This window comes from Saccostrea cucullata, unplaced genomic scaffold, assembly GCF_032062105.1.
Source record: "Saccostrea cucullata isolate Sc308-1 unplaced genomic scaffold, CSIRO_AGI_Scuc_v1 ctg1448, whole genome shotgun sequence".
NCBI classification, from domain to species: domain Eukaryota; kingdom Metazoa; phylum Mollusca; class Bivalvia; order Ostreida; family Ostreidae; genus Saccostrea; species Saccostrea cuccullata.
This window is the reverse complement of record NW_026921425.1, coordinates 1-26,544: the sequence shown is the minus strand read 5'-3', so window position 1 is coordinate 26,544 and position 26,544 is coordinate 1. Positions and strand designations below refer to the sequence as shown.

The following is a 26,544-nucleotide window of genomic DNA, read 5'->3' as shown; positions in this document are numbered from 1 at the left end:
CAGGTAAATAATTTTGTTTTTAACATTTAGAACATAGTTTTCGTCATCAAACAAGCAGTTAACATAATATTATGATTTACCTTGATGCACACTTTATTCAGTTTAATTTTCCTACACGTATCTATTGTCTGTCTGATTAGAAAATATTTTAATGTTGTCCTTCTTTTGAACAACTGAACTGTAACAACATTTGCAGTCCAATAATCATAAAATATTGTCTATCGTCTTTAAGATTTATTTTTAATGAATGTTATTTCCTTCATTTTTCTTCTTCAGGATTTGACCAAGAAAATTTGCTAGTATTTGACGGTAAAATTATTTCTCTTCCTCGACAATATTGTGTAGGAGAAACAGAAAAGGTTGTCGAAAAAACAACAGAGATATCAGATAGTGTTGTAAAATTTGGAGCTACAACGGGGTTTACAATCGGTCAGCTTTCTGTTGAAAATGTGCATCTGCGAATCATGAACGAATCTATGAATTTTCCTAACACAAATTACTGTGCTGTTATGTGTAATCAAATAGAAATACAAAACATGCCACAAGGAGAGTTTTTCAGCTTGGGAGATTCTGGGTCCTTTGTGTTTTGTATTAATCCAGATAAGACACTCAGCTGCATTGGTATGGCGATAGGACTTTCTGCGAGAGGGACCTGTTTGGTCACACCCATAGACAGTATACTACAATCATTTGGTTTACCTTTAACTTTAAAGCCTTATTATCCTGACGTGAAATCCGTGAAATCTGCTTTAAACAACATTCAAAGCTTGGTCGTAAGTTTAAATGCCTGTATGGAATCAGTTCAAAACAAACTTGATATTTTAGACAAAAAAGTTCAGAAAATAGATGAGAGAAACCAAACCCTGCCTCCAAAAAATCCAGAAACACTTTACGCGTAGTTTGATTTATAATTTTCTAAAAAAAAAAATTAACATAAAAGTGTTGACATTAGAGATTACAAAATATATTTTCATTAAAACGATAAAAGATGTGAATTTGTTAAATTTAAATAAGGCAATGTGGAGAGGCATCAATCCATGAACGATTTTTTTTCCACGATAATAATTAATATTCAGAACATGCGATTGCGATATACGAATAATGTTAAAGATACAGAACTACTTCTAATCAAAATCGGCAATGAGAGGAGGATGCTAAGATACAGAGATAGAGACAACAACCAATGAGGAAACAGTTAAAGCAAAACGTTTAACTAGTGTTAGTTGTAACGGACCGTTACAGATGTTCCCCAAACGCTCCCAACTCCCTTTTTGTGCTTTATTCCTGTAAGACTTTTTTATTTGCTCAGTATCGAGGGGTTTCATTTAAGAATAAAAAAAAGTTACCATGATATCAACTATATGTCATTTAACGTTTGGCATGCGCACACACGTTAATACATATGCAAGATGATCATGGCATGTTAGCTAAATTATATATCTTTATATAATGAGAATAAAAAAAAAATTAATACAAGTATAAGTGTAACCATTGTTCAAGTATAATATTCATTTTGAGCATACACATGTGCATGTACGTCCCTGCATTTAATTTTAGAAGAGCATTATGTGGAAATCTATTACACCTATTCATATTCTAAATTTCATCCCGTTTTGTTGAGAACCACGAAATTTATATGCATGTAAAGTTTCAGCCAATCAGATTGCTTCACATGTGCATGCACGTGCTTTCATGACAATTCTTATAATAATACTGCAGATCTTCATAATGTATGGCTACGTTCAGAATTTTAAAGGATTATGACAAAAACAAGAAAGATATTGAAACTTAAGTTTCAGCCAATCAGAGCGAAGCGCACGTGCATGCGCGTGCGATCTTGCTATTTTGACCATGTCGTCTTGTCTATATTACTATATATACTAAGTTAAGGCTTTATCTATTATATTGGTCATTTCACTTTGCAATTAATTTGTTTGCTTAATGCTCAGAAAAACTCTAAAAGAATATAATAATTTAATTAAAAATGAAAACATGTCCTTCCCCTATCCAGTCTTTTTGATCCTGGGTCCACAAATTTCAATATTTTGAAGACGAATAAAGGACTTGCTAATCATAGCCATTCTATTTCTAGTTTATCTGCAACATGTGCATTTGCAAGGGTAGAGAAGATTTAAGGAATCTATTCCTACTAACTACCGTGCGATTAGAATTTTCAAAGAGATCCAAATATAGCAACTTTTTTCTTTAGAAAGGGTTATGGACGCATGGTAAGAAGTACGCACCGACATATCTGTAAAGTTCCTCTTTGACCCCCATATTAAATACAAGTAATTTGATGTTACATAAGATTTTCCCTTAAAGAAGACTTTTGATCGTGTTTAAATAATTTTCTATCTTTCTAACCTAAAGTTTTATTTATACCTTTCTAAGCTAGAGAGATATCTCTTACCAGTGATCCTTAAAAAAATATTTGAATCTCTCCTGCCAAACGAAAGTAAGACAGGATTTTCATTTTCAGAATACTTTAATATACATCAGTGAATAAAAAGCTTACATCCGGTAAGGAAGAAGTAATTCAAAACGCAATTAAAATAAAAATGATAAGGAGAAATATCTATTTACAAAAAAGGCCATAAAAGAATGTTAAAATGTAGCAGGCGAGAGTTAAAGGATACGCGGATGAACTATAAATGAGTGCCTGAAAGAAACGTCAAAACTAACTCGGTATTCTTCTTGCAGTGCAGTGATTAACAACTTCAAACATGTATGTTATATTTATCTTTATATTTTGTAAAGTAAACTTAAATGAAAAAAAGTTAGAATTTTCAAAAGTAGTTAACGCGCGATAGTGTCCAACGACAAAAAAGAGATAGCAATAGGTCATATGAGTAACTCAAATAACAATTTTTGGGGGGTTTCGCTACATTGTAATGTACGCATACATATTCGTTGTTTTTTACCTCAAACAACTGAGAAAAAAAAATATGACCACTTCTCTATCTAATTTAATCAGGAGAATGTGAAAAAGATTTTAAGTGCTTTTTACATACATAATGTAACATCAAGTACTTTCATATGATATCCAAGTGATTCATATAACTCTTACGTTTGCAAGCTGAGTTTAAAAAAAACAACACTGGATCAATATAATGCTTAATGACAAAGGTTAAGTAATCGTATAATATCCCGTAGATTTAAGTTTGTTCATACCATGACTCTCAGGAATAGTGTAGGTCTACATGTAATTCAATACACAATATTTCACTTAAAAATTCACAGAAAAAAATCTTTCAAAAAAGATTTTCTGGAATAGCAAAGCCAGATATTTATCATATTGATATAGAAGTATCCTCAGGTAGCGTAGATTCGTATTTGTCCAAATTTAGACCCTAGGGTACGATACGGCTATTATCAGCGATGGAAGTTTGAAAAACAAATTTCTTGAGAAAAATAACATTGAGAGTTTCCTTCTGAAAATATAAAGCCATGATGGTCCTATTTATTTGAACCATTGTCATAAGAATGTCAACATATTTTCGATTTGCCCGAGACTGATTTACCATACAAAATGAAATGAAAATGCAATATGTTTGTTTAAAAGAACTAAACAGGAATAGTAAATTGATTTGGGCTTGTACTTCAATACTTCAATACTCTTTGTTGGAAGACAAAAACATTAAAATTAGGAGAGATTATTCATTGATTATTATTGTTTAACGCCGAGTCGGCAATATTTCAGCCATATTTCGGCGATAAATTAGGAGAAAAAAATTATAAAAGGTGAAGCTATACTTCCGTTTCATTATATATATATAGCAAACAGATGCATCAGCACTGAAGAAGTCGAAATCAGCTATTGAGTTATCAAACTAAATGTCAGAATATTTTACACTGAATTAGTCTTAATATAGAAAAAATAGAATAGTCTCATTATAGGTAAAGATGAACAGATAAAGAAAGGTTAATTATAAAATCTAATAAACATTATCATCTTAGAAATGAAAGTAATTAAATCGTACTTGTGAAATCGAGTTATCTATTTATGATTCCAAAGTAATGCTTCCTAAGGCATTTACTGGGTAAATGTTACATTTGAATCTACATCTATATTAACGGTCACCGAGGGTTGTCCGGTAAAATCACGGACAATATGCCTATTGTGAAAAATAATCAGCATTGCGTTCTAAAATTTTCACTAAACTTTTTTTAATTAGTACATATATTTTGAATACACATAGCAAACTTCAAATAGATATATTCATACATAAACAAATAATGAGATTTTATACATTTATTGCATGATAGTGAGGGAAATATGAAGACTTATATAATTATTCAGCAAAGAAAAATAATATGATGTTTCTTGGCTGAATAAGTCTTCATATTTCCCTCACTATCATGCAATGAATTGTTTATTATACCGAAACAAGCAAAACCTTTGAAATAAGCATAAACTTTCAAATTCGGCACCGCTCTCAAATTCACTTTCATTGTTAATGTAAAGTTACGATAAAACCCTTTGGTCAACCACAGGAGTTCGGGTACCTATCAATTATACCGAAATTTTCATTAAATAAAAAAAATACGTAATACGTATAATAATAATTATTACTATAGGTATTACGTATCTTTTTTATTTACCGAAAATTTTGGCAAAATTGATAGGTACGCAAACTCCTGTGGGTCAACACCTTGTCATCAGTATTGTGACGTAAACCAGGCTATTGTGACGTCTACTTCTCTCGGGAGTTTTCGTTCAACGAACGAGAACTATATTGCGGGAAAATTCACTAGGTGTTCCGAAGAGGTGGAATATGATGAAAAGCGTGCCGACGACGGGAAATATGAAGTTTTACGGCCCGATCAGGTGATAACTTAGAACCAATCAGGTAACGCGTTGTGTAGAATATTTATAATGAGGTATAATAATATGTTATGTATTGTATCGCCTTACTGCGGACGGATGATAACGTACAAGTGTGTAAAACAGCATCACATTTCATCCTTACTAAAAATAAAGTTGGATAAGTCTCACTTAAATTTATCAATTTCATTGATGCACATACTTGAGTCTCCATAAACAGCAGAGGAACCAATCCGGCACACAAATGCGATCTTCTGAAGATTTTTTAGTAAGTTACAGTTTTCTCACCATTATTTAATAACAGACAATCTATTATCGACGGTCGGCAGTGACAGCGTTTTTTGCTATTACAATAGCAGTTTGTCCGTATGTTTTTTACTACCCAGGGACTCGATAAAAAAGACTTCGCTGAGGAAACTCCAATTTCAATTGTATACTAAATATCTGTTGATGTATTTATATTTTTTTCTTCTGTTTTCATTTAAAGTCTGTTAATTGTCATTACAACATCTTAATCAAACTGAACTGCTCTCTGGTGCGCCGTAACGTCATGAAACGTTGCATTTTTTCGTGTGCTGTTTTACCACTCTCCCATTTCGAATAATCGGGAAACTGCCAAAATTAACCAAATGCCTTGAAATTATTAAACAGACTACAAAATTGATTGTTGAATCGAATTAATATAATTTTAATCTCAATCTTAAATATTAGATACTTTTATTTCAAATTAATGCTTGTGTATTCTCAAAAATAACGGTTACCTTTGTTTTTTGTCCGTGCGCCGTTGGACCCTACCCTGTGCACATTTAAACATAATAAAATCTTTATTTTTGTCTATATATTACCAAAAAATAACGATTCACTTAAATATGATATTAAATAAATATTTACTGAAAATTTCAGCTCGGTACGCCCGTTACTTTTCGAGAAAAACGCTTTGTCCAGGATTTTTCCGGACAACCCTCGTATATTCAAACACATGTAAGTAATCTTATTCTCGGTGGTGCGTCTCCGCTTTTCACTGTGAATCAATCTTATGTAGGAACAATGTCATGAGTTGTATTTCAGTCTTTGAATACGTTCTTAAGTCAATCTCCCATTTTGAAATAACCAAACATAAAGAAGTAGTTTATACATCAGACTGTTGAGTTGTTGTTACAGAGAGTAGATCAAAAGGTACTAGTACATGTAACATACACGAACAGGAAGTGGAAAGAATGGGAAAGTGCGTACACAACAGTAAAGAAAGAACGTTTGGCTATTGTTTGGGCCATTCAGACATTTCAAAAGTATTGTGCTTAAGAGACAGATAATACTCTTCTCGTGTACCTAAACCAGTCAAAGACCAATCCTAGATTGGGCATTCATACTGATTTAGAATCTAATCAAGGAATAAGAGAATGTAGAGGCGGATTACCTGAAAGGTTTATAATTGTTTATAATTGTTTGTAAAGTGTGCTTTTTCAGAGATGTGTCAGAGTTTGTGTCTTACGTTTTGGGATTTTGGGTGTTTGAAAGTACTGCGTACTTTTGGAAAACGCGAGGCACTGTCACATTGAAATTTAATTCTATATGAATGGTCAATATTCGAACACGCAAGAAAATTCTTTTTCCCTGTGGTGATTCTCTGTTTTTCTCTATGTACATATTAAACAGGTTGGGACCAATCGCCAAAATGGAAGATAATAGTCCGTTTCATACGACGAAACACACCCTTTAAGCTTGGTTTGATGGTGGCTTATAGGTCCTTAATGGTGGTTTAATGGTTGCCTTTAAGTCACCATTAAGTCACCATTAAGCGCCTTTAAGTAACATTTACACCACCATTAAGTTTCCATTAAGCCATCTCAAAGTCCTTAATGGGTGCTTAAATGTAGCTTAATGGTGGCTGACAGGTCCTTAATGGTAACTTTTAGACCACCATTAAGTCACCATTAAGCCACCATTAAGCTAGACTTACAGGTGCTTAATGTCCAAACTCCATTAAGCTACCATTAAGCCACCATTACGCAGTCGATATTACTGTTTTGTGCGTGAAAAATTATTAATATTATAGTGATTTGTCATCACAAATTATAAATGTCGAGTTCACACATATCTTGATTTGGTAAAAATAAGGAAAAGAACGGAATCCAAAGTTAAAAAAAAACACCCATAGGGCGCGAACTATTGACCCTTTGAGTAGATGGCAGTCACCTTTTTTTTCTCTTAGATGGCAGTCACCTTAACCATTGGGCTATTGCCGCTCTTGATATGCAAATGAAAATATTAAACATTTATTTTGAACAAAGATTGTTTTGGACTTGCATTTATTTATTTTGTTGAAAGTTTTGAATTGATTTATTAATCAACCTATAAACATTTTTATTTCTGGAATTCTAAAAGGCTTATATCACGTTAATATATTTCTAAACCGTTGAGTTCGGCTTTTAAATTGTAATGAATTCTTCGCTCTGTTTTTCGAAGATTTTTATACGTGTAAGCATTAAATCATGATTGAAATTAAATTAATTATAGATAAAACACAAAAAAACTATCATCGGGAAACACAGATGAATTTTTTTTTGAATTAAATATTCTGCGGATATTAACGGTTTTTGTGTCTAAGATTTAGGCCTAGTGACATTCTTTGTTTACGAGTTACCTGCATGGTTATGTTTACAAAAACTTTTTTTTTTCGAATATCATATTCAGTTTAAATTCTTTTTGTATCATAATGGGTATCAAAATAATTGTCTTTTTACAGTGAATCATAATTTTTAATTTGTTATATGCTTGCGTTGAATTTAAATTTTGCAAAAGTAATTGATCATCAAAATCTGTTAGTGTACGTTGTGTATGTACATTAAAGTTTCCTGTTAGTTGACCGAAGACGGTGGACACCTAATTAAGGTCTATTGTTTAACCAGTCAGTACTGTACACTGTTAATCTTACCCCGTTTCCCAATGCGTATAAATCTGGTCGGATGCCATGTTTAATCTGATCGGCTGTTCCTCTGAAAATCGATTTTGAAATAACAATGATTGAAGACTGACTAGATTTTGACATATATTTACTGCTGCATTATATAAGAAAAAAATAACGAATTAATTCAAATTATTCATGATGTAAAAGTCAAACTTTGAAAACTAAACATTTTTTTATACCTGTGGCCCCAGCCTGCCCCCCTCCAAAAAAAAGACAGATTTGTTTTCTCATGAGAATATGACTTTTTATTCCTTGGAATTATGTAGCGGAATATGTTGTTTTAACACATGAAATAAAAATACCATCTCTTTAAAAAAAGAAGAAAAAAAAATACATATTTTGTGTTTATGGATAAAGATAATTTTAAGAACAAATTGATTTTCGTCTTGTGAAATTTGGGATATAATATCCCAAATGGGCTATAAATTTACAGTGCAAAAATTGAATTTTTTTTTATTTTGGCTATAAGAATCATAAATCCGCATCAGGGCACTTAAAAAGGAATAACTTTTGGTTGACAAGTTTTTCTGTATGCCCATTGCTTAGGAGATTGATCCCTCGGAAGTTCCTTAACTTCTTGGGGATCAATCTTACAAATCTTAGGGTTGCAGAAAATCTTGCTAACCAAAAGTTATTCCTTTTTAAGTGTTTTGATGCGGATTTATGATATTTATTGCCATAAAAAAAATCCAATTTTTGCACTGTAAATTTATAGCCCATTTGGGATATTATATCCCAAACGGACTATTTTATCCCATTTGGGCGATTGGTCCCAACCCGTTCAATCCCTTTTATGCCTCAAATCACTGGACCTTTAAAATAATGTTGAGTCCGTGCGCAGTTGGACATGGTAGTCTGCATAGAGAAGGACATTCTTATACCTCTCTAGAGATTTAAATAATTTTTTCAATAGAATAGCATGACGAACTGCAATACAATTCACATTACGAGGGTTGTTCGAAAAGTTCGTGGACAACTGTCATATCTTCTTTAATTGACGTCATACGTTCTCCAAATTTGGTAGAAATATTTTTACAATAAATCTAAACGATTTGTATCAAATTTTTCCAAAATATTACGATTTATTCAAAACTTATCCCTATTTTAAAACTGAAAAAATCGGATCGCGGAGCAAGTCAAAATTTAGTAAGTTACAGACAATACACTATATAATACCTGTAAGCATATTTCTGTAAATGGAGCAAAAACGAAAAAACAACCTAGAAATTCAAATTAAGAATTGTTACATCGATTAGTATACCAAATTATGGCTTTATATGTTGCATTGTTGAAAAGAAATCAACTTGAGAAGAAAGGTGGTCCTTATTGAAAACGACAAAAACGATGACGTTTTAGAACGTCACAGAACAGCAGATAACGGTGCAAATTTATGTTTTACTCAGGAAAAACCCTAAAAAAAAATCTTGAAATGTTTGAGGATTCAAGAAAATATGTCTTATTTAGTTGTGCATGCATGTACAAATAGTACAGGCAGTATTTGAGTGACAGAGACCCTGATCGGACTAGGAAAATCTGTGAAGCTACGGTTTAACTGTAAAAATCTTAACAAAAACTTTAAAGAGTTGGAACGTCAAGGAAAAACATAGGCGCTTCAGAGTTTCGTATCCTGTGAAAGCAAAGTTAAGTAATAAAAGAAATTAAAACCTTAACAAAGGAAATTATATAACGAGAGCAATTCTTAAAAAAATAAATGTCAGGTATTAAAAAAAGAATTTAATGAGTGGGCATTCGATTAAACTGTGTGAATGTATAGGAAAAGTATTTTTTAGAAAATCTTGACGCTATGTTTTGACGTTACATGGCCGTTAAGGGTGCTCCGCGGGTAAAAACATGTTGATTTTAAAATGAAGTAAATTTATTTCTGTTAAATCGAATGGAATAAGACTTCACACATCAGCAAAACAAATATTTTTACACATTATTATATGCTTATTTTAAATTTCTAGAGAATAATATAACGAAGATTGACATCGTCCACGAACTTTTCGAACAACCCTCGTATATTGCCAATTTGTATGGTAACACTTTTCAGAGGTCCTCATCCTGTGTGGTAGATGTTCCTGTACTGGGCACGGTCACATCTAGAACCTGGGGCACAAGATTCACTGATGACATGGAGAGTTCCAGAAATTTATGTACTCATCGAATTTTTAATAATTTAAAACAAGTATGCACTCATTTATCAATGAATCGAATCATCGCAAATAATTTTTTTTTTCAAACGAGTAAAAAAAAATCTCAAAAACTAATTTTGATGCATTGTACTAAGCAGTAATTACCTTTAATCATTCAAGTAAAAAATTAGCCAAACATAAACCATATTATTATTTTTATTCTAATACACCAAAAATTAAATTTATTTTGGATTGATATATACAATGAATAAGATGAATACAAGAAGGCAAATCATGTGAATACTAGACTTTGTTTTCTTTAAATGTCAGTGGTCTCTTAATCCTTGTAGCCTCTAGAGTTTTATAAGTACTCACCGCCTAAACATTTTATCACATGTGAATAAAATGACATACTGACTTTTTTCGAGAATTTATTTATTTTCGCTGTTTCTATTCAGCTAATTCTTTCATGATGAAACAGTGCTTTCCGTTGGTCTACATTGTTTATCTGTTTTTATTGTCCTTCATATTGATACATTTTATTTTATTTTCCCTTGTTTACATCTACTTATATAATCTTAGATAAATACTGATTAACTAATTTCATTTCTTAATAAAAAATTTCAGGAACAGATGGTAATGAAAAGATTAAAGCAAGACAGAGAACGCGATTAACGTTACAAAAAGTTTAATTTGAAATTTTTAATACAATATAAAAGAAAAAAAAAAGAATAGTACTGATCATGAACACCTAACGTAATATTTATATTAAAGGTTTTTTTTCTTTTCTAACTGTCACATTTAAGCAAGGAAATTCTATTTACATTAATATATATCGAAATATCAAAAGTAGCATACGAGTTAAAGCATATGCTATGTACAAAATCGCACACAGGTCTGTACAAAGAATATTTGGAAACCAATAACAAAGGAAAACGATTAAACCATGTCCTTTTTTCAAGATAACACAGTATACTTCTGCTTAAGAATGTGCACAAGCTGCATTTAATGTATGTTTATAAATAAATCGATTGCCTACATATAAGTTCTTTGAATGGATGCCTGTTTTTTCAACAATGTTCATTTGATAAACTACCCATAAATAAATTTCTCTTCTAAATGACAATAATTCCAACCTCTCTGCACGCATATAATATATTACTTTCACTCACTACACAAACAATTGCATCCCTAAGAGGCAAAACGCATGAATTTTCTGGTGATATTTCCTTCGATAGCAGATGATTTCCATTAAACCATTTTAAATCATTTTCTACCATTTCTGCTTCATTGATGGATTGCATATTGTTTAATGTTCATCTCTAGAATTTTTCACTCATATGGAGACAACGCAGCTAGCGGCCGGAGCGCTGCAATTTTGTCCTATACTCGGCACTGAGGGCAATTGAGCAGTTGGGGATCTTTTTCGTGCCAGCACCAACGCTGACACGGGACCTCGATTTATACAGTCTCATCCGAAGGATCGGTCTCAACGTCCCAAAATTGGATTTGAACCCGCCTGCCTTCTTAAATGAATATTTTTCTGAAAGCGTGATTCATCCATTTTTTATCAGTTTAATAGTAGAAATAAAACACGTTGCTTATCTGTTTATAGACAGTGTTGCAAATTATATGAAAACAAGGATTTACTTTCTTTGGGTGTTTGGTTAATCTCTGTTTTGGTTCCTTAGAGTTTTTAGCAATGTAATGCTCAAAATCATAGGAAGCTTTAATCAAAAGTATTATTTCCTAGTAAAAGCATAATCTATTTTGAAAGAAAAAAGTCAGTAAGTTTTAAATTGTTAGAGTAACTCAGGTAATTACTTTCTATTTATTACACCTACTGTGTTTCTGTAATTTTGACCATAGAGTATTATATCCTCTTCAGAGTTCGTGGTGTTGAATTTTCCAAAAGAAATGTGACACTTGTACATTTATAGGTTCGCCTGTACGTTGATTGATATATTAATGTTTTTTTTTATATATAACTGCATAGTTAGAAAATCGACAAAAAAGGTTTAAATTTGATCTTAGTACTATTCTGCATCAGTATCAATCATGCTGTTCTTATCTCCAATAAAATACAGTGAAATGTATACATGCATACCAAAACGCGTCTGAATAGCTGCTGTTTGTCTTACCTGATTATGAATTATCTCCGAATCGACTAATATCTGTTAAAAAACTTTCGAACAGGATGGGAAAACATGAAATAAATTATTGGATTTATGCAGTTATTTAACATGATGCAAAGATAGGAAATTGAATGGCCTAATGCAAAAGGATAGCGAATGCAAAAAACTGATGTAGAATTTTCTTTTCTGCATATATAAAATATGATAACATGTACAACTGATGGAGTTGAACTGATGACAAAAATGGTTATGATAATAATAAACATAAATGACATTGACTCAGACATATGGGCATAGCATTGCCTTCTTGTCATTTCAGATTTATGTTGCCTCATCTTTCTAATTTTTGTAACATGAAAGTAAATTATTAGGAGAAATGGCAAAAAATAAATATAAGACCAAAAAAAAATCTCAGTGAACGCACTGTCGTCAATAGAAACTATACCATTGATTTCAAATATCATTACTGTACCGTAGGCTGACGCCACAACACAACTTAGCACCCAAATAACGATGGAAATTTTCAAAACCTTTCGATACGTTATTCCAGTACTTTGAAGTGGGGACGAAATTAATGCACACCGCAAATATGCAAACAAAACTACGTGAAAATTTGCTGCATTTAGAAAAAACGCAGTAATGATTCCGTATAATGAAGCTTCCGTGTAATTAAAAAAGTAAAAATGATTGTCCAAATGAAAAACAAATCGGGAACAGGATGCTAGGAGGTCAGCAATTCCAAGACAAGCTATGGCTGTGTATGTTGGCGTATGTAAATTCCTTCTCACAAAAACAAAAATGATTGTAAAACTGTTTCCAGTCAATCCAATTATGAGTAGTACCGTAGCAATACATAAATTTAGTAAGGAATGTGCAGGAATATAATTGTCTCTCGAAGTGTTGTACGTTGTATTATCCTCCAAGAAACTGCTGTTGTACTTCGTACTTAAAGGAAAAAAGCTTCCAATTGTTGCGTTTCTCTCCATTTTTCTATGAAAAAAATATAATGTATGGAGTAAGGTGATTTTTAACACGCAAATACATATTGGATTATGATATTGAAGAAATTAACTTTGATTATTGGATAAATAAAGTCAGTTATATGCCTCTTGATGCATTTAAGATTAATGAATGAAAAAGGATGAAGATAGCGATTGTAATTTATCTTTAAAAAATACACAATTTTTATCTGTATAGAGAGGATAAAACACAGATACACGGAAATTTCATCTCTTAGGTCTTCATTATCAACTATATTAACATAACAGGTAATGAGCTGCCCAATGGGATTGAAGCTCTAAAATTAGAGAGTGTAAGAATACCTAAGAGGATTTTTTTTTCAGAATGTTCAATGTCTAGACACAGTATAAAGATTTATTTATAATTTAAAAGTTTCGAAGCAACAGTTTGAATAGATTAATAGGAAACTCAAAGTAAAAAAAAAAGACTCGAAATACATTGTATGCAATAATGATGTTTTATTCTAATTAAGAATATTACGAAAGCTTACTGGTTAGATGAATCAGCTATTTACGGCTTTCCGACTCTTGAACTGTCGTAAAGAGCTTATGATGGGTGACAACCATACTCACAAACATTGGCATGTACTCTGCAATTGTAGAATTTAAGTATAACATTGCTATCTTCTTCAAATTGACCATTTAAAGATTTCAAATTAACAGAGTAAAATTATGTTCGATCGAATGTGGTAAAGATCTCATTGTCAACTGACGTAGGGCAAAAGTGAATCAAAGGAGACAACGTGTATATTTAGTCAATTTTGAAGTGGATTGTAAAAAGTCCCATGATATGTACGAGGGTTGTCCAAAAACTTCGTGGACAATGGCGTTTTTGTGAAAATAAATGGTTCTATATAAATCTGTTGTATATCAAAATATTTCTTATGAAAAAACAAGTCAGAATGATTTACTTTTTATTGATGGAAAGTAATATTTTTGTAAAAGTCGGGGTCTTCAGGGGTCGCAGATGGTGCGCACGGACCAAGGTTAAAATGATGTAAACTCTGATATAAAGAGTTCGGATTAAAATGATTATTTTCTATATAAAACAATTCAAAAATTAATATAAATTTTATGTAACACAAATTATGAGGTTATTATCATTTCATGATATCTTAAATATCGCTTACTATAAGACAAAAAAAAATACACAAAGAAAACCTTAACAAGTACGTGTCAAATCTCAACAGAAAAAGTGACGTCGTCCGTCGGCATGGGGCAGCGCCCGGTCAAAAAATTAAGTTTTATAACGGTTGAAATGATGTAAGCGACAAAATATTTATTAAAACAACTCAAAATTATTGAAATATATTAATTGTATCGATTTGGGATTCGTATATACGATTTTTCGACAGTGTATACAAATTTTAAGACACTACAGGAATTTAAAAACACATGTAATTAACTGTACATGGAGATTTCTATTCATGACGTTGTTATAAATCTAGCGCAGCGTCGGACTGGGCTGTTCAGTTTGAGTATACATTTACTGTTAATTTTGATCACGCTCGTAAATGTGTGTGCATTGTTTTGAATTTTAAAAATTAAATAAATTATAATTTATACTTAAAGATTATTGTTAGCACTTCGAAGTGCGTTGCGCCATAAATAGAAATAGTGTGTGTGTCCATAAACATGTGTTAAGTCAAAATCCAAATGTTTCACGTTATAATGAAATTAGCGTAACGTCAGACTGGTCCGTATGCACAATCTGTGACCTTTAAAGACCCCGATTTTTACAAAAAAATATTAAGTTTCATCAATAAGAATTAAAACATTCTGACTTATTTTTTCATGGTAAATAGTTTGATATACAATAGATGCATAAAGAACCTATTGTTTTTACTAAAACGTCATTGTCCACGAACATTTTGGACAACCCTCGTACATTGATGTTCCTGGCTTGAATATTTCCCTACATTTTTTTTCAGGTCGTTACAACAAAAGGCTGTTCCTATTTCTAGGATTTTTCTCGTTATCTACGGAAAGGAGTGGGACTTAAATGGAACTATTTATTGGATATACAGTAAAATCTTTCTAATTCGGACTCTGAGTACTCCGGATTTTTGTCCATTCCGTCTATAAGTTTTAGTCCCATGCACTTCTTTAACAAATTTCATTAGACAATATTCTGTGTAGTCCGGAAACTGTCTATTCTGTATTCCAAACGGCCATACTGGTCCCAGCTGCTCATAATTAACGTTCATTATTTCCTCTAGTCCGGCCACGCCTGAGTTACTTCAAAGCAATTAACACCTTTCGTGGTGGATGTGATAAACTGTATACATTAACAAAGTGTCATGAGACAAACTCAGTGAAATACAGCGGTGACACAGCCTGCTTGAAAAAAAATATTATATGATTAGATTACAATTTAAAAAAAAATTCGTTTTAACTCCTTTTACCACATAATGACAGAGCATTTCAAAATGGCGCCATAACAATGTAGCCTGTGTGGGGAAGACGTCATTTTTTTTACAAAAAAAAAAAGTTCAATTCAACAATTATCACATCGTAAATAAGTGTGCATTGTTGGTCATACATTGAATGAGCTCCTTTGACAAGAGAAACCCCGTCAGCTTGATATATAGTACGCCTAGAATATGCGTGCCTGTAGATTTTGATTTAGGTACATCAGCGATGATTACGTCTCTTGGTACATGTAACACTCCGGCTTTCAAACATGAAAATACAGTTAGTCATGCGAGACTAATCTATAATTTCTAGACTCCAAAATATTGATTGATTTTGTCATTTAATTGTGAACAGTATTAAGGCTCAAACGTCCAGTAAGGTAGGATTCTTCTCTGGTTTCTAACTAGATATGTTCAAATTACATTTGCTTATATGGCTCATATTCTTAAGTGAAAGAGATTTTAAAGACCATATTTTTCTTTCCTCATCACAATCGTACAAATTTAAATAGAAATGGTTAACAGCGTTTGAAAACTAGCATGGACCATTTTTTTCGTGGAATGGTGGCGTATGAAAATATCTTCTTTTCTACAGCTCATAGTTATTATTGAATAATGAATTTAGTTATAATTTTTACACAATCAAAGACTTGAAGGAATTTTCAAGTTTAAGTTAAATAAATAATTAGAGACTAATGTTAAAAAAATCTATCAAATAAATATTCTTTTTCAAATAAATTAGAGTTTGTTAGCTTTTAAAAGTTTATAATCTAAGTACAGATATGAGCTAAAAATCAGTAAATAGTGTTTTTTAGCTCACCTCAACGAAGTTGTGGGAGCTTATGTAATACCCTCGGAGTCGGCGTCGGTGTCGGCGTCGGCGTCGGCGTACCAGGTGAAGGTTAAGTTTTTTGGAGCAGTTTTCTTTTTAAGTACTTCTATGTCCTATATTGATTAGACATGCATGGAAGATGGTTCTAGTGTGTTTCATTGTACCAGTCAAAGTTTCAGATGCAGCAATTTCAGAAAAGGAATGACCAGGTTAATGTTTTTGGAGCAGGTTAACATTTTTGGTGCAGTTTTTGGTGTAGGTTTCATTTCGAAGTAACAATAATCCCTATGTTGACCAAACTTACATGGATGATATATCTAAGGATGCATACTACCGGGCTTGCTTCGGATGCTGAATCTGACCTACATTTTTGGTTGAGTGAACAGGTTAATTTTTTGGGTGCAGGTTTCATTTGCAAGTAACTTTAAGCCCTATGTTGACCAAACTTGCATGGATGATACATCTAAGGATGCATACTACCAGGCTTGCTTCGGATGCTGAATCTGACCTACATTTTCAGGTTGAGCGAACAGGTTTAAGTTTTTGGTGCAGGTTTCATTTCCAAGGAACTACGAGTTCTTTAATGACCAATCTTGTATAGATGATACATCTAAGGATGCATACTACTGGGCTTGCTTCGGATGCTGAATATGACCTACTTTTTGTGGATGAGTGAAAATGTTAGTTTTTGATGCATGTTTCATTTCCAATAAACTATGATCCTTATTATAGCAATCTTGCATGGACGATACATCTTAGGATGCACACTTATGGACTTGCTTTGGATTCTGAATTCGACATACATTTTTCAGATAATAGACCAGGTAAAAGTTATGGTTGCAGGTCTATTACCAAAAACTATAAGGCTTATATAACATTGTATAAACCAAACTTGCACAAATGTTGCATCAAGAGATGAAAACTCTCAAATTTGCTTCAGATGCTGGATTTTGATTACATTTTCACGAAGAAGAACTAGTCTAAATTTTTTATGTAGGTCTGTTTCAGAGTATCAGATCAAAATTGTTTAAATATTTTCATTTTGGAATGTACACTTTTTTTTGGTTAATTGTGTGACTTTGCCTTACTTAAAGACAACATTCGTTGAGGTGAGCTCTGTAATCTCTGATTACTTATGTTTTCTCTTAGTAAACGGTCAAATCTTCTGTTCTTGTATCATTTTGTATCTTTGTGTGAAAACCTTTGCATATGTGAAAATAACAAAATCAACAAAAAGAATTAGTGATCTTTGTAAACGAATCAAAATTTCGAACTAACGTATTGTAAGGTTCAGATGTGTAATTCGAAATCCAAAATAAGATTTAACTTTTTTGAGAGATCAACGTCGTCCTTCGGGGCTTTCATAAAGGTTAGATAAGTTGTATTTTAGAAGAACTTGGTCTAAATTCTACAAGTGTTAATCCTAATTATACTCATACTTCTATTTCTAAGGAAGATGTTCATCAAAATCATATGTCTGTTTTAAATCTTTTAATATTCCACAGAGCCAAAATGAAATACCTATATGCTACTGTTTATTGGATTTCAAAACTTCATGCAAATTCTTTCAAACAAAGATACATTGCGGGTTCCAGTAAATGTTCGACCTATTTTTATATTCACATGAAGAAAAAATTGTGCAAATTCTTATGCGTGAAAAGAGGAAAACACTTGCTGTGGCCTTCAACCCGACATTTAGATATTTCGGCGACGTATTGTCAATTTATTAACAATGCTTATTTCTATTCCTACATATATACGTTTTATCCTGGTGAGCTTGAGATAAAAGATACAGTGTAGTCTGACACCTCTGTTTCACTCTCGGTTATTTTACTTGAAAACACGTTAATGGTAATCTCACAACCAAGCTATATGATAAACATGATGACTTTAACTTTTCTATCGTTAACTTCCCTCACTTATGCAGCAATATACCTTCATCACCTCCATACGGAGTGTATTCGATACGCAAGAACATGCCCTATGTGTGAGCAATTTCAAAAACGAGGTGAATTATTGCCAAGCAAGTTGATGAAAGAAGACTATCAACAGTCTCGTTTAAAGTCATTATTACGTTAATTCTATGGTCGATACAATGACCTTGAAAGCAAATACAATTTATCATTGACAGAGTCAAATGCTGACTGACATTTTTTATACTAATTGTAAGTCCATTATTTATAATACACTGAATTGACGACGGCTTTTCCGTTATTTCCCGATCATGACAAGGAGCACACGTCTGGTGTGGCTGGTCAGCAGGATATGCTCACTTTTCCATGGCACCTGATCTCATCTCTGATGTCTCGGAAGTCCGTTACTTCTCTGTTTCTATTTTTTATTGTTTTATAGACTTTGATATTGAATACTGTTCGTTATCTCCATATCCTTCATCTCAAAACTTTTTTCATTGTCTTAATTGAAACATTTGCGTTGACTAAATTCCGCACAATTCATTAATTTAATGACCAATGATTAAATCTCAATACCATTAACTTAACATTCTTACTGAAATAGTGGTCATGGAAAACAACTTCATGGGTAATAATTAAAGATGGATAACAATTTTAAACATTAATAATAACATACCAGTGCTTGAGTCTTCCTATATGTACTTCATGTGTCCATGTAGATCTTTTCCTCTCAACCAAGTGGCAGTCTATTTACTTCAAATTTATTTTATCTTTCTACTGCATACGGAAGCCCATAAACTGAATACATAATTTAAGTTTAAATAATGTATAAAGGGGGCTTGTTCGCGAATTTCCTTGTAACTGTCGAGTGTCATTAACAATGTGAACAATTGTATTTTGCTATAGAATTAATCTGCTGTTTCAATTCAAGCTTTGTATGTACAGAAATTGTTTTCATGCATTAGAATTAAATTGTCAAGTTTTTTTGTGATATTTTGACAACTTTCACCCATCATAAAGGTACATCTATGATCTATATTTCTATGTCCTATTTAAAGAGCTACAGACACGAACAATTAATATATGCCTTTTAGTTAAGACAAAATTTTAGTATGAAATCATAAAGCCTATCATATGTTATTTTGTAGAGCACAATATCATGGTACGCTACACATAATTTTATGGAACACAGGCTACCGTATTTAGTACATGCACAGGATCAAGTACACCTATGACGTTTAAAATTGCCCAAAAACGCCGAATTTTACGGCAGTTATTTCGAAATTTGTATGTGGCCTCACTCAAGTACCTTTTCCAAACTTTGCATGCATAAAAATATGACATATATGCACCTTGATGCAAAATCTCTTAGAGGTACATGTACTCGCGTGTGGCCAATATCAATTTTACATGTACATTTTATGAAAGATGAGCTTTCAGAAATTGAAGCAGGGTCCTCCATTATAATAGTTATTATAAGTTTCTCATATGCCTAAATACCCTTAATTAGTTATTAGTATATCAGATTTATTCTTGATAATTATATAAACCCTATTTTGTCAATAATTTTGTGAAAGAATATCTTAAATTGACATTTAACATGTGTTATTTCATATAAAATATAAAATACATGTAACGCTCTTTTCATTCATGCTTACACACAGCCCCGTGGGGATCCGGGCTAGAATAGGTCCTCAGTACCCTATGCTTGTCGTAAAAGGCGACTAAATGGGGCGGTCCTTCGGATGAGACCGTATAATCCGAGGCCCCGTGTCACAGCAGGTGTGGCAATAGATCCCTCCCTGCTCAAAGGCCGTAAGTGCCGAGCATAGGCCTAACTTTTGCAGCCCTTCACCAGCAATGGTGACGTCTCCATATCAGTGAAATATTATGGAGAGGGACGTTTAACAGTATACAATCAATCAATCAATCATGCTTACATACATCAATGATGACGTCATAATTTACACTCATGACGTTTACTGCATCTGAGCAAAAATGATTTTGAAGTTTGTCAAAATAATTTTAAAAAGTGTTGAGAACTTATTTGTGTCGAGTTTCCAATATGTTGCTAGCACTAGATGTTGAACGTATAATACCTTATTTCGAATCTTTTTTTTTACATAAAAAAAATTCCTAATCCGAAGTTGATATCTAAAATATGTGCAACTCTGTGCATAATAGGATACATAAAAAGTAAATAGTTGTTTTTTTTCACACTTCAAATTTCAAATGAAGAAATATATTGCATTTATGAATATTAAGCGTTCTCCGTTTTATTTACAGTAGTTAGCTAGCATTATTTAAAAAAAAAACACTCTAAACTCTAAAACCTTCTCTCTGTCTCTTTGTTTCTCTCTCACTCTGTCATCTCTTACCCCCTAGCTTTGAAATTTGATTTCCCTTCTTTATAAGCATTTTACAATGTCTTACAACTTTTTCTTTGGACTTTATATTTTACAAGATCAGCTTACATATCTGACGATGTCCTTTTATGAAGTGTAAGAACTATTTCATGAAAACTACAATATTAAACATTTTTAAAAGAGCTTATTTTATTTTAAGTTTGTGCAGAATGGGGAGTGGGAGGGCATACCTTAAATAAATAATACGAAGCTGATTCTTTTTCCCGAACTAAAAAAAAAGAAAAATCTTTTGGTAATCTAAAAACTCTGAAATTGAATAACTCCGGATGATCTATCCGCACACGTAAACATATATAGAAATAGTACGTCTCAGCTGCAGTCATTAATACTTTTAAAACTGCATGGTCAAATGTGATCGAAATTCTGTAACATCTGAATGTCCTTTAAGGTAAATACCAAGGTTATCCGATTAAAATAAAAATGTGTCCGACTCGCGATTTGCATACACTGAATGAACACGGATTTTAGACCCTAACTTACTTTTAGTAGCAAGTGGTTTGCCTACCGACTTTCTCTTTCACGTCTAGGGTGATGATCTGACAGATTTAACAGACTGGATAACTGATTGAGTTATCTATAAAAAGAAGAGAATCCCTGCGGAAGTGATGTGAAAGTGTTACTTGGGGATAACAATTATTGAAAATGTTAAAAAAATAAATTAAGTTTCAAGTTTCGCTTCAAACATTAAAAAAACGATTGTGGCAATGTAGTGATTTTGAAGTATAAAGGGACATAAAAACGGCGATTAAAAAAAACAAATGAAAACTAGAGGAAGAAATCGAAGTATAATTCATCCCATTCCCGGGTTATAATGTTGAATTCTAACCATGCTGATAATGCATGGCAATTTTCTTTAAATATCATTTTAAATACATACATGTAAACACATGAGTGTAATATTGAAGACAGGCAACAACCCTTTGCTGATTAAAATAATTGAATTTTTTCAACAATATATAAAAGAATAAACATAGGCGCATTTTTTTAAAGCAGTAAACAATAATTATGTTTTAATATTAAAACGCATGTCTTATGTCAGCCCCCCCCCCCCTTCCCCCGAACATAAAAACGATAGCGATATCTAAATGATTGAACATACGAATTGAAAATAAATAAATGCATTGTATAATTCTGTTTTAAAGACAGATGATACAAACAAATTTTTTATTTGAAAAAAATTTAATATCGTGTCACAAGTTTAGAAAAGTGGATGGTTCTTAGAATATTTTCCCCTAAGAACTGGTATATGAAAAAATCTTGGAAAATATTAGTAATATTTCATTGAAAAAACAAATATATACAAATCACATTCAGTAAAGGTTTACAGGTGAAAACAAATTTCAGAATATGCTACCACGGTGCTTAAAGAGTAATATAAACTAAAAAAAAATATACCAAGCCAGGTGAATTTTATTAAGAAAAACTAAATGGTAAAAATCAGCCTATAGGATATTGCTATTTTTTGTCATTTTGATCTTCCTCTTAAAATTCACCTGGCTTGGTATATTTTTCTAAAGTTGATATTACACTTTTAGCACCAAGGTTACATATTCTGAAATCTGTTTTCACCTGTAAACCTGTACTGAATGTGATATGTCTATATTTGTTTTTTTATTGAAACATTACTAATATTTCGAAGTCTATTTCATTTTCCAGTTCTTCGGAGAAAACATTCTAAAAACCATCCACTTTTCTAAACTTGTGACATGATATTAAATCTTTTTCAACAAAAAAAAATGTTTGTATCATCTGTCCTTAAGGACAAGATACATACCTGAAAGGAAAAATCTAAATCTAAATACGTGTGATATATACACGAGGGAGTCTAAATAATTTTTTTATTGCCTAACAATAAAAAAAATATTGTACACAAAAGTTTGTGTTATTTTTTTCATAAATCAATGTAATAAATAATGAACCGTGATTGTTAAATTTAAATCAAAATTCTTCATATTTAATCTTGAAAGGGGGGGGGGGTGAAAACTAATTAAGAACTTATGTGTATTAGTTCATTGACTATTATGTTCAGATTTAATCTGTATTATGTTCAGATTGGATCTCTTCATAAAATCTGAATCAAATAAAAAAAATAGATTAGTATAATCTACCCGACTATGATATAATTTAACTAGAAAAACTCGTATTTAGTGCTACAATCTATATACATGTATACTTGTCTTTGAAATCAAATTCATCTGTAACAGTTACTTACAACCCCCTCCCCCTCCCTCCTATTTTCTTTGAAACTTCACAAAATCTACGAGACATATCTTTCTATTTCAAATTGCGAAAGAAATCGGTGTTTGTCACACACACAAAACATAACCACTCTGATAATTCTATTTATCTATAATAAGCCAAGATTCTTGCTAAAAAATTAATATTGCTGCGCCGGACTTCTCTTTGTATTGGAAAATAAATTAAATTTGTATTTATATTTTCTTACAAGATTTGACAATCATATGTATCCAGTAACAGAATTTGAAACTTTTTTAACGGTGTACAAAGGTTAGCAGTTACTGTAGAATGTTCTATTTCAAAGGATTTTTACGTTATACGATGTTATGACGTTACGTTACAAATAATGACGTTCCTAATGAAAATATCATTCAAAATAATGCCATACTGTCAAATCTCTTCTTGAAAAAGTATTATAGATTTCTAAAAAAGGAAAACAGTTATGAAAAGCTACAAGTCATCACTATCTATATTGAAATTTTCATTTATTTTTTGTTAAGGCGCAGTTCGATGTTTCATGGCTTTAGCTTCTTAAACAAACAAGTGGAAATTTCGAACAAAACCTCTCTCGAGGGGCTCATTCTGGGATCGGGAGGAAGTGAGTGCGAAATTCGGATGCGACTTACCTAAGTCGATAGCAACTGTTCCTTTGCCAAGCGATCGGCAATTGAAGTGAAAGTTGCGGGTCCTTCGCATGAAGTTTTACTTAACCATTATGTTTGTTTAATTGTATTCACATTTCAATCTGTCAATAAATTAAGTTGTCAAAAATTATGGCAAAATATTGACTTTAATTTTATTATAAATTGCAATCCCTACACCTTTGATGAAGAATGATTAAACATTGTGATTGGCACGACTTTCGAAAAATTTGAAAAAAACAGACATCTTAAAATATGCAAATAAGCAATAAATCAATAAGCAATAAATATTAATTTCATTTTTAACTGCAATTATATGAAAAAGATTTATATTGCAGCTTATCGACACGTAACTTGGTAATTATAATAAAAGAAATTGTTTCTTTTCAAACTGTCATATATAAACAAGGAAAATCTTTCTATTTACATCAATATATATCAAAGTATCAAAAAAAATTACACACAACGAAGCGCACTGAAGTGATAAAGTTTTCCGTTTGAATGGAAAGTTTGGGTGTGTCATATATCGGACGTCAATTTTTACTTAATGACATGCTAGAAAGAAATCCACATTAGGTGCACTAAAATGGAGTTTTAGAAAAATTAAAAGAGAGAGTTAGAGACTCCCCTCTTCTCTTAAACACAAATCTCAACGAATATGTACATATTTTTGAATTAATCATGTCAATCGGAGTTACCACAACACATGTTTCGATCGAACACGTGCTTACTCGGTGTTTTTTTAGACCGTCAATTTGATTGGCCATTATATTCATGAATAATTCTATAGGTATTTAAATAAAAAAAATTGACCGTTTTATCCATTTCTAAAGAAATGGGCTTGTCATCATATGACAATCAGCTTTCTTAAAAATAGCTCAGAACCTTCCATTCAAACGGAGAATTTTACCACTTCAATGCGCTTCTTTGTTCAAAGCACGTGTTGAAAGCACGTGTCATGTACAATATCGCACACAGATCCAAGTCTGTACAAATGATATTCGAATACCAAAGACAAATCAAAACAATCAAACAATGTTCTCTTTTCACTATAATACTTTATATACAGGAGCAAAAAAGATATAATCGAGGATTCTGCATAGTTGTCTTTCTCTGCATTCAGTATTGATAATGTTCATGATACAGGTCTTAGGGGGGGAAAAGGAACATGAAAATGATGTATAACAATCTTAGAAGTTTATGAATAAATCATTCGTGGATTTGAATTTAAGGACTCATGTAGAGAACAATGCATTTCGGTCATACAATGTACCTAACCAGACAACCAGACAACCAGTTTTTTTTCCAAAAAAGCTTTTTCTAGGAGCATTAGGGGCATGTTAGGCATAAATAGCAAACTGTTCTGTTAATGAATTCTCACTAAAAACTAAACCAGTCTGTACGCTACCTTACATAGTCAGACAGTAATTTATAGGATACTTAAGAGTATCCTGATAACAAAGCAACAACCTATCTTCGTTAAGTTTCGTATTAGATGAGAAACATTTAAACTTCCAAAATGCATGTCTCGTTTAATCAATTGTTAACCCAGGGTTATTTTGCATAATTTATTGTATGTACATGTTTTCCTTCTTGAATTGAAATATCTTCTGAAAAATAGTTGCTGATACCCTTTCATCAAAGCATTGATTTAATGTGTCTTTTTTTATTTTTAACTTTTATTCCTGCTTATAAAATACTAGTATTTTGCTCAAACGATGATAACACTGTTGAGGTCATTGCATTTTACAAAGCACAACGTAAATATTGTTACTTTAGATGATAGATAGCGAAATGATGTTTTTCGATCACCGCTATTTGTTGTCATCACCGGTTGTACTTCTGATTTTGGGGAAATGGTATCTTTTTAAAATATCGATTGAAACATAGGTATGTGCAGAAAAAAATGTTTTTATTTATTGAATTATTGATTAATTAATTAACTAATTAATTAATTTATTCATTTATTTTTCTATTGTTTATCTCAGTAGTAGTTTCTTCTTCTAAAGTCCACATTATTTTATTAGTTAAAAGAATTAGCATAATAATTTACTATACAACATTAATTTATTTTTTAACTACACGCGGTAACAAATACACGTTTGACGGCGATTAAAATCATGTTATTAAAATATCGATTTAAACATACGTATGTGCAGAATTTTATTTTTATTATTTATTTATTTATTTATTTATCTACTTATTTCTCTTTTGTTTATCTATTATTTATTTATATTTATTTATGACATTTGAATTATAGAATAAAAGAAAAATTTCAATGCAAGGAAAAGACCAAAGGCATTCCGAATAAATCGTTCATCTTGCGTTCACCGTTCGTTCACCGTTCACTTTGCGCTCGCGTTCGCGCTCCGTTCGCGTTCTGCGTTCACTCACCGTTCACCGTTCACACATCGTTCACCAAGTTGCGTTCAGCGTTCGCACATCCCTCACTCACCGTTTGCTCTGCGTTCGTTCACCGTTCGTTCAGCGTTCGTTCACCGTTTAGGTGGGAAAGTAGAACGTTTCAGGGACTGTATCAATAATAAAAATTATTTTAATGGCAATGCACTAGATGTCTTTAAATCACTGCTGACAACACATTTAATAGCCTATCCTGTCCTTTTTTCAAACAGTAGACACTTGTAATTTACGCTCTCAAGAGTTGAGTCCTTTACCTTTTAATATATTAACATCCACTAAATATTTTCTCCTGTATTTCTAAAGCAAACCCATTGCCGTTAATCAGAGCCTACTGCGACATGGGACCTCAGGTCATATGGTCTCATCCATAGGGCCGGTGTAAAGACGAATAATGACCCCCATCGAATAATGACCGGGGGTCATTTTTCGACAGCGAAAAATGACCCCCGGTCATTATTCGACGTAGAAAAATGACCCTTTTGCCCGTAGAAAAAGTGTCACTTCCCTAAAAATTTGCAGAACCCACGTGAAGAAAAATGACCCCCGTAGAAAAATGACCCCCTGTAGATTAAAGCTA

At 32.1% G+C, this 26,544-nt stretch overlaps 1 protein-coding gene across 1 annotated transcript; it reads right to left on the bottom strand.

The window, feature by feature from the left end:
• Positions 1-10,669: 10,669 nt before the first annotated feature.
• LOC134259911 (melanocortin receptor 4-like) lies at positions 10,670-18,993 on the bottom strand. The gene is made up of 3 exons (XM_062742507.1): positions 18,918-18,993; positions 13,574-13,672; positions 10,670-13,053 (listed from the first exon to the last, which is right to left on the bottom strand). Exon 3 carries the CDS (start codon positions 13,047-13,049, stop codon positions 12,096-12,098), a length of 954 nt encoding a protein of 317 aa, XP_062598491.1. The 5' UTR covers positions 13,050-13,053; positions 13,574-13,672; positions 18,918-18,993; the 3' UTR covers positions 10,670-12,095.
• Positions 18,994-26,544: the final 7,551 nt, after the last annotated feature.